This window comes from Panthera tigris, chromosome B3 (genome assembly GCF_018350195.1).
Source record: "Panthera tigris isolate Pti1 chromosome B3, P.tigris_Pti1_mat1.1, whole genome shotgun sequence".
Classification (NCBI taxonomy): domain Eukaryota; kingdom Metazoa; phylum Chordata; class Mammalia; order Carnivora; family Felidae; genus Panthera; species Panthera tigris.
Window position 1 is genome coordinate 134392597 of NC_056665.1, and position 12018 is coordinate 134404614.

Here is a 12018-nt window from a genome sequence, read left to right on the forward strand (position 1 = left end):
TACGTTCAAGTCAGAAAGGGCTTAAGACTCTGTGAATATTTTAATGAGTTGCTTCAACTGTTAAAAATCGAAGGAATACAGTGACTATGTGTGAGGCACAGATACTTTTTAACCGAGTCAATACAAAGGAAAAGGATCAAGATCAGATCCGCCCCCAAGTTAAAGGCAAAGTAAGCGGTGGGCGTGGAAGAACCAAACAAAAATAAACTACTCGATGCAGGAACAGTTTCATTCTGAGGTATACAGAGTATTCAACCAGAACTCTTCTCCAGACCCCAGTGGTCTAGAGAAAATCGGTTAAGAAGAGGCAAAAGTGTAAAGAAAAAAGGGAGTGACACTCCTGACGGATGGAAGTGGGAACCAAACGGGAGCTCCCACGGTCCCAGGAAAACCCTCCCTCCCATCGCTCCAGCTGTTACCTTCCACTTCCTCCGTGCCCTCCATCAGCATATCCTTCGTAAAGTTTGAAATCTGGCCAGTGAGGGAAGCCAGGCTGCCTCCGACTTGACCCAGAGACTGGCCCAAGCCGGAGCCGAGGCCCCCAAGCCAGGACGACATCGCTGCAGGTTAGAGAACGAGCCGGTCCGCTCCGAGCAAAGCGTCCAGCGTCGTCGGACGACCCCGCCAAATGTCCTCGAACCACCGCCTTCGCGGGGCTAGTCCATATCAAAACACTCAAGATTCCACAACACAATGAGGGGTTCCTAAGCAACGCCGGCTTCGGGGGGCTCCCACCAACGGCCCGACTCTGCCTAGAAACGCAGAGGCCTGGCCCGGGACGTTACCAGGGACCCGCCTCCAGTGCCACAGTCAACCCCGCGAGGCCTCTGCTCATTCCTACGACTTCCCACCGTCCGGGTTGGGCCACTTCTTCCTCTGCTTTAGTGACTTTCCCCAGTTCCGAAGGCAACTCCTGCCAACTCGACGCCGACCGCCATGACACCCACTCTAAACGCGGCAATGGATCATAGAGAGGAGCCGCGGTGGCATAGAAGGGCTCTGCGGAGCCGCCGGACGCGTCCTTGGCGCAAGGGAGCGTGGGATCGCGGAGGACCGAGAGCGGCCGGCCAGGGCAAGGTCAGCCTCCACGTAGCTCACAGGCTTTGGCCGCTGGGGGTGTGGTCTCATGAGCAAGGGGTGACGCAGTGGCGCCTGCTCCCTGCACCTGAGCTTCAGGCAGAGCCCTCTGCGAGTGGTGCCTTTCGAAGCCAGAGCGGCCCGGAAAGCTCCTGGACCCCCCCCCACTGTGTCGGTGAAACCTGAGTGTTTAATTTTAACTGTACCACGAATTCAGCATCGCAAGGGCACTTGCGGGGTCGCTCCACTGTGCAGCAAGAGGCTTTACTTATCGGTTACTGTGTCGCTTCTTCTACAGCTTGTCGGGCTGCTCTGTACCGGACACTAGGGTAGGAGTTAAGGATACACAAGTAAAAAGGATGGGTTGCGAACTCTTGTTCGTGCAGGAAAAACATGTTGGTTACTTTCTATAGTAGTGATTTTACCTGGTAGCTTTACAGCTCGTAGTTGAAACCCTGCGTTCTTGAATATACCAAGAGCTTTGTTCAAGAAGCCAATTTAACCCATGAAGTTTAAAACGCAGACCACTTTAAAAGCTTTTAAATGAAGAATTTGCATCCCATTCCGGAGGTGTTTATCAAATGTTTTCCGTGTATTTTTTTTTTTTTTTTTTTTTTTGGAAGACATCAGTGCCGAAGAGCTAGGTATGCAGACTCTGGGACCTGCCTGGATCTGTCACTGGCTGTATGACCGTGGGTAGGTTACTTAACCTGTCAGTGCGTCAGTTTCTCGTTTGTAAAATGGAGAATGATGGGGTTGTTAGGATGATTAAATAAGGTAATAGTTTTTAAGTGCTCGGAACAGTGCCTGGTGAGTTCTCTTTAAGTGTATGTAAAGTTTCAAAAATGTAGCACACAGATGACCTGAGAGTTGGTATGTCTACCATTATTCTGGGCACTGGGGATACAGCAGGAGAAGACATACGTAGTCCCTGGTCTCTGGAGCTTGCATTCCATTGGGAAGGGAGAGCTGATAAACAAAATGTACTAAATATAAGACAGGTGACTGCTTGAAGAAAAACACACACACACACACACAGGGTAAGGATAATATGGAAAAGATATGAGGAGAGGGGACACTTGTAATGTTATAGAAGGCAGTCAGGAAAGGCTTCACTGATAGGGTGATACTTAAACAGATACTTGAAGTAATTAAAAGAATGACATATATCTGGGTGCCTAGCTGACTCAGTCAGTAGAGCATGCGACTGTTGATCTCAGGGTTGTGAGTTCAAGCCCCTAGAGCTTACTTAAGGAAAAACAAAGTGAAATATGTGGGTATCTGGGAAAGAGCAGTACAGGCAGAAAGAAACAACTGATGCAAAGGTCCTGAGGCAGGAGAATCCTTGGCAGGTTAGAGGATTACCAAAAAGGCAAGGATGGCTGGAGCAGAGTGGGGTGGGGAAGGATGATAAGGGATGAGGACCAAGAAGTAAGAGTGGGAGGACAGAGATCACATAGGGCCTGGTAGGCCATTGTAAGGACTCTAGCTTTTATTGAGTGGGATGGGGCGCGATTATTGAAGTGGGAAACTGCTTTGAGATGAGTCACATGAACATAGGACCTAAGTGGGTTTCTGGACAACTGAAAAGTTTAGCTAGTGTCAATCAAGCCTGTGTTTCCTACAGCTGTAAATTCTCTGGAGCGCTGTCCTATAAATTCATGTCATGCCATAAAGACACTGCCATTAATGAAAGAGTGCAATTAATGAACATGTTTTTACATCATTTATTAAGTAATTAACACAAAAAGCTATGTTCTAAAAGTTTCTTATGGGGGATTTTTTTTCCCTGTGGGATGAACTATGGCCCAAGAGACTTTAAGAATGATTCTGATAAATAACATGATATGATGTTTGGGGTCTTGGTTCAGTATAATGGGAGCAGGGCAGATGAAATAAGAATTGTCAGGAATTGATCATCGCTGAAGCTGGGTGATGAGTACATACGGGTTCACTATACTAGTCTTTTACTTTGCATATGTTTGAAATGTTTTATAATAAAAAGTCAAAAGACATCCAAGTTTGATGAAGTTTGGGCTGACGATGTCGCTTCCTTTTCCTGCCAAATATCCCTGGAGCTAACACACAACTGAGTAGCAAAACCAACCCCACACAGGAGCCCATAAATGTGAGTGGCTCCAGGCAATGAGGTCTAGGCTGCTCAGCTGAAATTCTGAACCTGGGATTTTCTTTTTTCATTTTTAAAAATGTTTATTTCTTTTGCAGAGAGACAGAGAGAAAACATGATCGGGGAGGAGCAGAGAGAAAGGGAAAGAGAAAATCCCAAGCAGAGTCTGCAGTATCAGCACAGAACCGGATGTGGGGCTCGAACTCACCAACTGTGAGACCATGACCTGTGCCGAAATCAAAAGTCGGATGCTTAATTGACTGAGCCACGCAGGCGCCCCTGAACCTTGGATTTTTGAAACCTCAATGGCTAGCAACAAAAAAAGCAAATGAAAACACTATCAGCTGAAACCTGGTTTCTGTTTCTCAAGAGGTGGGATCATCGATACTTCTCTAGAAAAAAACAGTTCCTTTGTTGTGAGAAACCATCTAAATGAGTTTATTTATGCACGTGTAAAGCAAAAACCCATTTTATTTTTTAATGTTTTTAAAATATTATTTATCTTGCCCCTGAGGTTTTTTTTTTTTAAGTTTTTTTATTGTGAGAGAGAGAGAGGGAGAACATTAGTGCGTGTGTGAATGGGGGAGGGGCAGAGAGCGAGGGAGAGAGAGAGAACCCCAAGCAGGCTCCGTGCTGTCAGTGCAGAGCCCAACTCAGGGCGTGAAGTGGGGCTTGATTTACCCAAACTATGAAATTTGAAGTGGGGTTCATGGGCAAATGGCTAAGAAAGAATTCTTGAGACGTTTTTGGTGCAAAAACGTGATTTTATTCAAGCACAGGGACAGGACCCGTGGGCAGAAAGAGCTGTACGTGCAAGTGGGAGGGGTGGCTGATGACGTAGTTTAATTTGTGGAGGGAGGGGGGTAGAGGTAATGCAGGTTACTAAGGAATTTTTGTATGCCGAAGTCAGGGTCTTACAGGACCTTGAATATTTGGCTTTTGTCAAGATACCATTATTTTCAGTTTTTAGTGAAGTATAAACATTAAGGCATTAAGCCAGCCATGAACTTCTCAAAGAATGTCACACGCTGTGTCTCAGGTATCAGTGGCTGCAAGCTGTTAGGAGATTTACCTAAAATACATTTTTCTTGCCTTTGTTCTCCTCATCATTTCCCCCCCCTGAACAATTTTGACCCTTAAATCTTTAAGGTTGCTGGGGGTGGAAGGCCTTATCTTCTGTAACTTCTTCCTGCTGAATAGGGGCGTAGAGATGTTCCTACCTATGGGTCAACATTGGTCAGTTAAGGATGTGGGAGTTAAGAAAGGGAGAGGCAGCCAAATCCAAGGTGGATTGGATACATGAATCTCCTTGAGTAGAAAGGATCATCTGTTGACTTGCAGTTTTTGTAGTGATGGAGTCTTGGGACCAAGCAAAAAACAAAACAAAAAAACATTGAAGAAAACAGCATATTAGAATTAAAGCATTTGAGGCCCCTGGGTCTCAGTTGGTTAAGCGTCTGACTTTGGCCCAGGTCATGATCGTGGTTTGTGAGTTCAAGCCCTGCATCGAGCTCTGTGCTGACAGCTCAGAGCCTGGAACCTGCTTCAGATTCTGTGTTTCCCTCTCTCTCTGCCCCTCCCTGGCTCGCACTCTGTCTGTCTGTCTGTCTGTCTCTCTCTCTCTCTCTCTCTCTCAAAAATAAACAAATATTAGAAAAAATAATAAAGTGGCTATAAGAATGAGAAGTCCAACAAAGAGACCCTTAATAGTTTACCTTAGTCCTCCCTCCAAACCAGAAACTTAACCAGTCATTAAGAGAAAGGGAAGGATTTTGTAGAGCCTCAATTTGAGTATTCATATCTTTTAGTAGTCCTGTGACATTTTTATGATAATCTGGGATGTATACACAACATTATATTTTAATAATGGCACATGTACCTCCCTGTGCCATTTGTTTTGCAGAACTGCTTTGCACATTTGTGCAACTTCAGTAATTGAGTAAGGAGATGCTGGTTTGTGAATCATTGGGTGCCTTTATGGTATATTTGTTAAGGGCTTCCACATGCCAAATTATACTTTCTAACCCTGCAGATGGTGCAAATGTGGATGCTAGTGATCATGCCAATGAAAAACAGACCATATCCATCTTTGTTTTAAATTGGGAAGATTAGCCAGGGTAGTGATGGTTTTATTAACATGCCCATGAATCCAGGCAAAAACCAAGGTACGATGACCTATACACCCTGGAGAAAGCCAAGGCCGTTGATTAGTTCCACATAACCAGTGGGTTCTGTTTGGAGCTAGCCATCTGACTCCAGGTGGCTGTATTCAAACAGAAGCAAACCAGTCAGCCTGGAGTATAATGGTCCAAGAGCATGTTTCTAGAGATAGCCACGCTAGATGTCATGTGCCGTTTGCCCAGGTGTCATGGGTATGATTTCTTTGTCCCCAGCATAAAAGTGCCTTTTTTTTTTTTAATGTTTATTTATTTTTGAGACAGAGAGAGACAGAGCATGAACGGGGGAGGGTCAGAGAGAGGGAGACACAGAATCCGAAACAGGCTCCAGGCTCCGAGCTGTCAGCACAGAGCCCGATGCGGGGCTCGAACTCACGGACCGCGAGATCGTGACCTGAGCTGAAGTCGGCCGCTTAACCGACTGAGCCACCCAGGCGCCCCATAAAAGTGCCTTTTGACTGAGCTGTCCAGTAGTGGGTGTGAGCCATAAATATGTGTCCCAAATTTGATATATACCCTCCTCAGTTATAGCAATAAGTAGGATTTCATAACTTAAGACACTCACTGGCAGGCATCAATTTGTGGGCTTGCAAAGTCAGTTAATATTTTAATAGTTTGAGGGTCTGAGAAAATCTGGGAACGTCCTGGTAAATTCCATGTCTTACTGATCATGAGCCAAGGAGAAACATTCCCATTAGTGATAGATTTATCGCAAAAGAGGGTATCATTTTATATTATTTCTGAAGTATAAGTATGTAGAGAGTGCCAATCAGTGCCCTGTAATGGGGAAACCCACCAGGGTAACCTGGATGTACTTGACACGGGCAAGGCTCCACATAGCCAATAAGTGGTTTGATTTTGTAGCTCAGCGTAATGCTGTGTCCATTGTAGAAAGGAATTGTCAGTTCAAATAGGTGAACGGAGAACAAAGAGAAAATATACAGCCTTCCTTGTCATTTGAAGAGGAGTTTGAGGTCTCCTACAGGTTCACGGGAGTAAGAAGGCATGTTAGTTTGCTCATTGGTTTCCTGCGAAGGAGGTACAGCTTTTCTTCTAGGTATAGGACTCTGGGAAGGGTGCCCTTCTAATTTTACTGCAGCGCAAATACATATGACCCGATATGGACCTTTCCATTTTGAATTTAAGTCCCCTGCTGTCCTCGATTTACAGTTTTTTAAATAAACCATGTATGTCTCTGGAGCTTACACGGGTGGACTTTCAGTTACAGTTGAGTCAGGTTTTGGAGGCATGTGTCAGGTATATTCATTAAGTAACTTATGAATTAGACCAGCCTCGAGTGAAGAGTTTAATAAAGCATGGTAATCCTCATCTAACAAGTCCACTGTGAGAAGTGGCTTTCTGTATAACTCAGAAGGGCTAAGTCCTTGGAGCAGCTCTCATTCTGAGAAGTCCTATTGTGGCAAGAGAATAACCCAATTTTCCTCATTCTGTAAACTAAGTTTAGTTATGGTGTTATTTACATTTTTTTTTCAATGTTTATTTATTTTTGAGAGAGAGAGCTTGAGAGGGGGAGGGGCAGAGAGAGAGAGAGAGAGGGAGACGCAGAATCTGAAGCAGGCTCCAGGCTCTGAGCTGTCACCACAGAGCCCAATGCAGGGCCTGAACCCACAAACTAGGAGATCATGACCTGAGCCAAAGTTGGACGCTTAACTGACTGAGCCACCCAGGTGCCCCGTTTTAAAGCATGATCAGCTTATTCTGCCTTCCCATAGGATTGTGGATGCCAGGCTGAATATAGAAAATATTTAATTTTTAAAGCCTGTGCTTTTTGTTGAGTTATTTGTGCAGTAAAAGTAGGACCATTGCCACTTTGCAGGGATTGTGGAAAGCCAAATCTAGGAATAACTTCTCGCAACAAAACTTTGATTACTTCCATGGCCTTTTCTTTTACAAGGAAAGGCCTTGATCCATCCAGTGAAAGTATCAACAAACACCGGTGGAAACTTAGAGCCTTTGTAAGGAGGAATTTGTATAAAATCAGGCTGCCGGTCCTCTCCTGGATATGTTCCACGCCTTTGGACCAGTTTCAAAAGTGGAGGAGGGTGAGCTGCGCTTTCTGGATTTACTTGTGCACAAACAATACAGGACCTGTTTAATTGTGGTTGTTAAATTTACCCCATCAAATATATTTTTAATTAGGGGTGCCTGGGTAGCTCAGTTGGTTAAGCATCCGACTTCAGCTCAGGTGATGATCTCACAGTCTGTGAGTTCGAGCCCCACATCGGGCTCTGGGCTGACAGTTCAGAGCCTGGAGCCTGCTTGGGATTCTGTGTCTCCCTCTCTCTCTGCCCCACCCCTGCTCATGCTCTGTCTCTCTCTCTCTCTGTCTCTCTCTCTCTCAAAATTAAATAAACATTAAAAAAATTTTTAAATATATATATTTAAAATTATATGTTCTAAGGCATTTTTGCCCAAATGAGTAGCCTGGTGTAAACCCTCTATTACCTTCCATTGGTTATTTTTGAATATAAAGATTTTTCCTGGGGCGCCTGGGGGGCTCGGTCGGTTAAGCGTCCGACTTCGGCTCAGGTCATGATCTCACGGTCCGTGAGTTCGAGCCCCACATCAGGCTCTGTGCTGACAGCCCAGAGCCTGGAGCCTGTTTCAGATTCTGTGTCTCCCTCTCTCTCTGCCCCTCCTCTGTTCATGCTCTGTCTCTCTCTGTCTCAAAAATAAATAAACGTTAAAAAAAATTTTTTTTTAAAAAGATTTTTCCTTTTAACAAGCCGGTCCTGTGCATTTTTGGATGTCCCCATTCCTGTACTATGTGAGCCTCTTGGTCTGAGTAGGCTGGAGTTGTGGACTTTACTGGAGTCAAAACTGGTATAAGACTTAATATTTATTTTGTGCTGCCTGCTTGGCTGCATGGTCTGCCAAATTATTTCCTTTAGATTCTAAAGTAGGTGTACTGCCTCACGGAGAGTAATGATTTCAGGCCCATATTTGATTGGGTAGTTATGGCTTGATAATAATCCCCTTTCTTTCCAGATTGCCCCATGGGCATGTAGTATTGGGAAAGCATATTCAGAGGCCTTTTGCTCATTGAAGAGCACAGGTAAGTGCTATTAATTCAGCCTTTTGAGCAGAAGTATTTATTGGAAGGGCTTCTGCCTTAATGGTCTTGATTAAACTAACTATAGCATATCCAGCTTTTCCTTCTCCATTATCCAGGATGCCACTGCCATCAGTCAACTAACTGTCATCTGCATTTTCAATAGGGGAATCTTTTAATTCAGGTCTACCAGAGTAAATAAGATCAGTAATTTCTGAGCAATTATGTTCTAACAGAGAAGTATGATGGTCAGGTCCAGGCTTAAGGGTAGCTGGACTTAAAGTCTGAGAGGTTTTTTTTTTTTTTTTTTTTATTTTTTTATTTTTGGGACAGAGAGAGACAGAACATGAACGGGGGAGGGTCAGAGAGAGAGGGAGACACAGAATCGGAAACAGGCTCCAGGCTCTGAGCCATCAGCCCAGAGCCTGACGCGGGGCTCGAACTCACGGACCGCGAGATCGTGACCTGGCTGAAGTCGGACGCTTAACCGACTGCGCCACCCAGGCGCCCCAAGTCTGAGAGGTTTTAAGTACTATTTCCAGTGTGTCTAAACGTGTAGCCTCCTGTTTAGTAAGTTGGCCTCCCGTCATCCATTGGTGGCCTTTGGTCTCTGAACACTTTGAACCTGGTGTGGAGTCATCACTGTCAAGGACTGTCTCATAGTAAGTTTTGAAGCTCCTTCTACCAGGACTGTGGCAGATACTGCTCGAAATCAGCCACTCTTGAGCTACATTACCAAGTGACTTTGCAAAATATCCCACTGGCCTTGTTTCATTTCCTAACTTTTTAAATGTTTATTTATTTATTTTTGAGAGAGAGAGAGAGAGAGAGAGAGAGAGAGAGAGAGAGAGAGAGAGAACACAAGCAGGGGGGGGGGGGCAGAAAGACAGGGAAACACAGAATCGGAAGCAGGCTCCAGGCTCTGAGCTGTCAGCACAGAGCCCGATACGAGGCTTGAACCCACAAACTGTGAGATCATGACCTGAGCCGAAGTTGGACTCTTAACTGACTGAGCCACCCAGGCGCCCTCTCATTTCCTAATTTTTGAGTAGGAATTCGCAAAGCTTGTCTCTGTTTTTCTGCTACTTATAAAGTGAAAGGTTCTTCTAAATTTGGTAGAGCCAAAGCCAGGGCTGTTGAAAGTTTAGTTTTTAATGTTTGAAAGGCCGTCTTCTGGGCTTTTGTCCAGAGTAAAGGTTCTTCCTCGGGGCCTTTAATTGAATCATATGATCGTTTGGCTAAGACCCCAAATCCAGGAATCCACAGGTGATAAAAGCCTGCCATACCCAGGGAAGTGCAGAACTGTTTCTTTGTAGCTGGGGGGTCCAAGATCTAATATAGCCTTTTTTCTGTCAATAGACAAGGTACGATGTCCTGGTGTTAGTTCATATCCCAAATATTGTAATTTTTGTCTAGATATTTGTGTCTTTTTAGGGGAGACCCAATACCCTCTGTCTGCTAAGAAGTTAGGTAAAGTTGTAGAATTACTATCAGACGTTTCTTTACTGGGACTACAGATTAAAATGCCATCCACATATTGAATTATAGTCCCTTGTGGTGAGGAGGTTCCACGGAGGTCTTTGCCAAGTGTGGCCCTGAACAAAGGAGAATTTTTTCTAAATCCCTGGGGCAAAACTGTCCAAGTCAATGGAGCAGGCTGTGGGTTTGAAGGTGAAGCCCGTTCCAAAGCAAATGGTGGCTGTGTTTGCTCACTTAGAGGGATGCAGAAGAAGGCGTCTTTTAAACCAAGTACTGTAAACCAGTTGGGATCACCAGGGACCTGGGTGAGAATAGTATATGGATTTGGCACTTTGGGATGAATGGCTCTTAAATCTTGTACCATTTGGCTTCTTTTACTGGTAAAACTGGAGTGTTACAAGGAAATTGACAAGGTGTTTGAGAATACCATGTTTGAGAAATTTGTCAATAGGTTGTTGTAGCCCAGCTTTTGCCTCAGGTTTTAATGGTTATTGCTTTTTTAAGAGGTATAATGCCTGGGTCCTTTAAGGTCACTTTAACTGGCTGGGCTTTAAGAGCCCATCCTGGGACATCGCAATCCCAGACCTGTGAATTTACTTCCTTCCAGATATTAGAAGGGATACCAGGATAAGGTTTTAATTCCCCAGATGTAAAAGAGAACAAGCTGTCCTCTTCTTTAGTAAGAGCAAACCTGCTTCCTAGTTTATACAGTAAGTCTCCTCCAAGTAATGGAGTGGGACAAGATGGAAGGACTGAAAAACATGAGCTACCAAGTGACAGTCTTGTACTTACGAGTTAAAGGCATTGTTTGGCGGCATGTTTTAGTTTCCCCCTCTCCGCCAACAATTTTATGGCTAGAAAAACAGGTAGAGCCAGAGTGCTGAATAAGAACACAGTAAAGTGGCTCCTATATCAATAAGAAAATTGACAAACTTACCTTCCTCATCCAGGGTAACCCGGGGCACAGTCATCTTGATGTCAAAGGGAGCCAGACCAGCCCCAGGGCCCCATCATGCCTCATCCTCTGGTTCCTGCTCTCAGGCAAGGAAGCGAGTTCCTGCCTTCCTCTCTTCCAATCTCACTGTTTTTTTTTTTAATTTTATTTTTGTTTTGTTTTTGTTTTTGTTTTTGTTTTTTTTTCAGACAAGACATGGCCCCGGGGGAGAGCCTTTGTTTGGACATTCTTTTTGTTTGTTTGTTCTTTGTTTTTCTTTAAGTTTATTTACTTATTTTGAGAGAGACGGCTACAGTGCAGGAGCAGGGGAGGGGCAAAGAGAGAGAATCCCATACAGGCTCCGTGCTGTCAGCGCAGAGCCTGATGCCGGGCTTGAACTCACAAACTATGACAGGGCTCAGACTCACAAACTGAGATCATGCATGACCTGAGCCAAAATCAAGAGTTAGATGCTTCCCTGACTGAGCTACCCAGGTGCCCCTGTTGGAACATTCTTTACTCCAATGTCCAGTCTGGCCACACCCATAGCGTGGGAACTTACCTGATTCTTTGTCTGATACCGGTTTTTTCTTTGACCCCTGGTTAGTCTTATGTTGTAGGGAATACGCGATAGTGGCAACCAATATTTGAGCCTGTACTTACCCTGCAATTCAGCTCTCTGGTCCTTTCTTGCTTTAACACCACATCTCTGTTACTAAAGACTCCAGTGGCCACCCCTAGTAGGCACTGGGTGGGGGTTTGAGGGCTGAGAGCCATTTTAGTCCGTGTTCAGCAGATGTCAGGTGCCAACTGACATAAAATGAGTGTTTAGTATAGCTGTTCCTTCAGGTGAGGTTGGATCCAGATTTGTATATTTATGGATGGCTTCTATTAAATGGCCCTGAAATAGAGCTGGATACTCATCAGTTCCTTGAGTAACTTCTTGAATTTTATCATGGTTTACAGGTTTAAAGAATCCTTCTTTCATTCCTTCTGTTAAACAAGTGATCATATGATCTCATCTCTCCCTTCCCAGTCTACTCTCTTGGTATTTCCAGTGTGGCTCAGTGTTTTGGACCGCAGCGCCACCTATTGGATAACGTTCCCTGTCTCTCATTGCCAGTTCGTCAGTGAACTTTTTTCTTCTTTT

General features: G+C 44.7%; 1 protein-coding gene and 1 long non-coding RNA gene across 3 annotated transcripts in view; one reads left to right on the forward strand and one right to left on the reverse strand.

Moving 5' to 3' along the window:
• Positions 1-921, reverse strand: part of TRIP11 (thyroid hormone receptor interactor 11) — a 61139-nt gene extending 60218 nt beyond the window's left edge. For both annotated transcript variants that reach the window (XM_015543381.2, XM_007094951.3), the window contains exon 1: positions 420-921. In XM_015543381.2, coding sequence (XP_015398867.2) covers positions 420-558 — 139 coding nt within the window. In that variant the 5' untranslated portion in view covers positions 559-921. The remainder of the gene's footprint in view (positions 1-419) is intronic.
• Positions 922-930: 9 nt separating this feature from the next.
• Positions 931-3340, forward strand: LOC107180856. Its single transcript, XR_006219060.1, has 3 exons — positions 931-1406; positions 1701-1773; positions 3304-3340. It is a non-coding gene; the product is annotated as an uncharacterized LOC107180856 (long non-coding RNA).
• The last annotated feature ends 8678 nt before the right edge of the window (positions 3341-12018 follow it).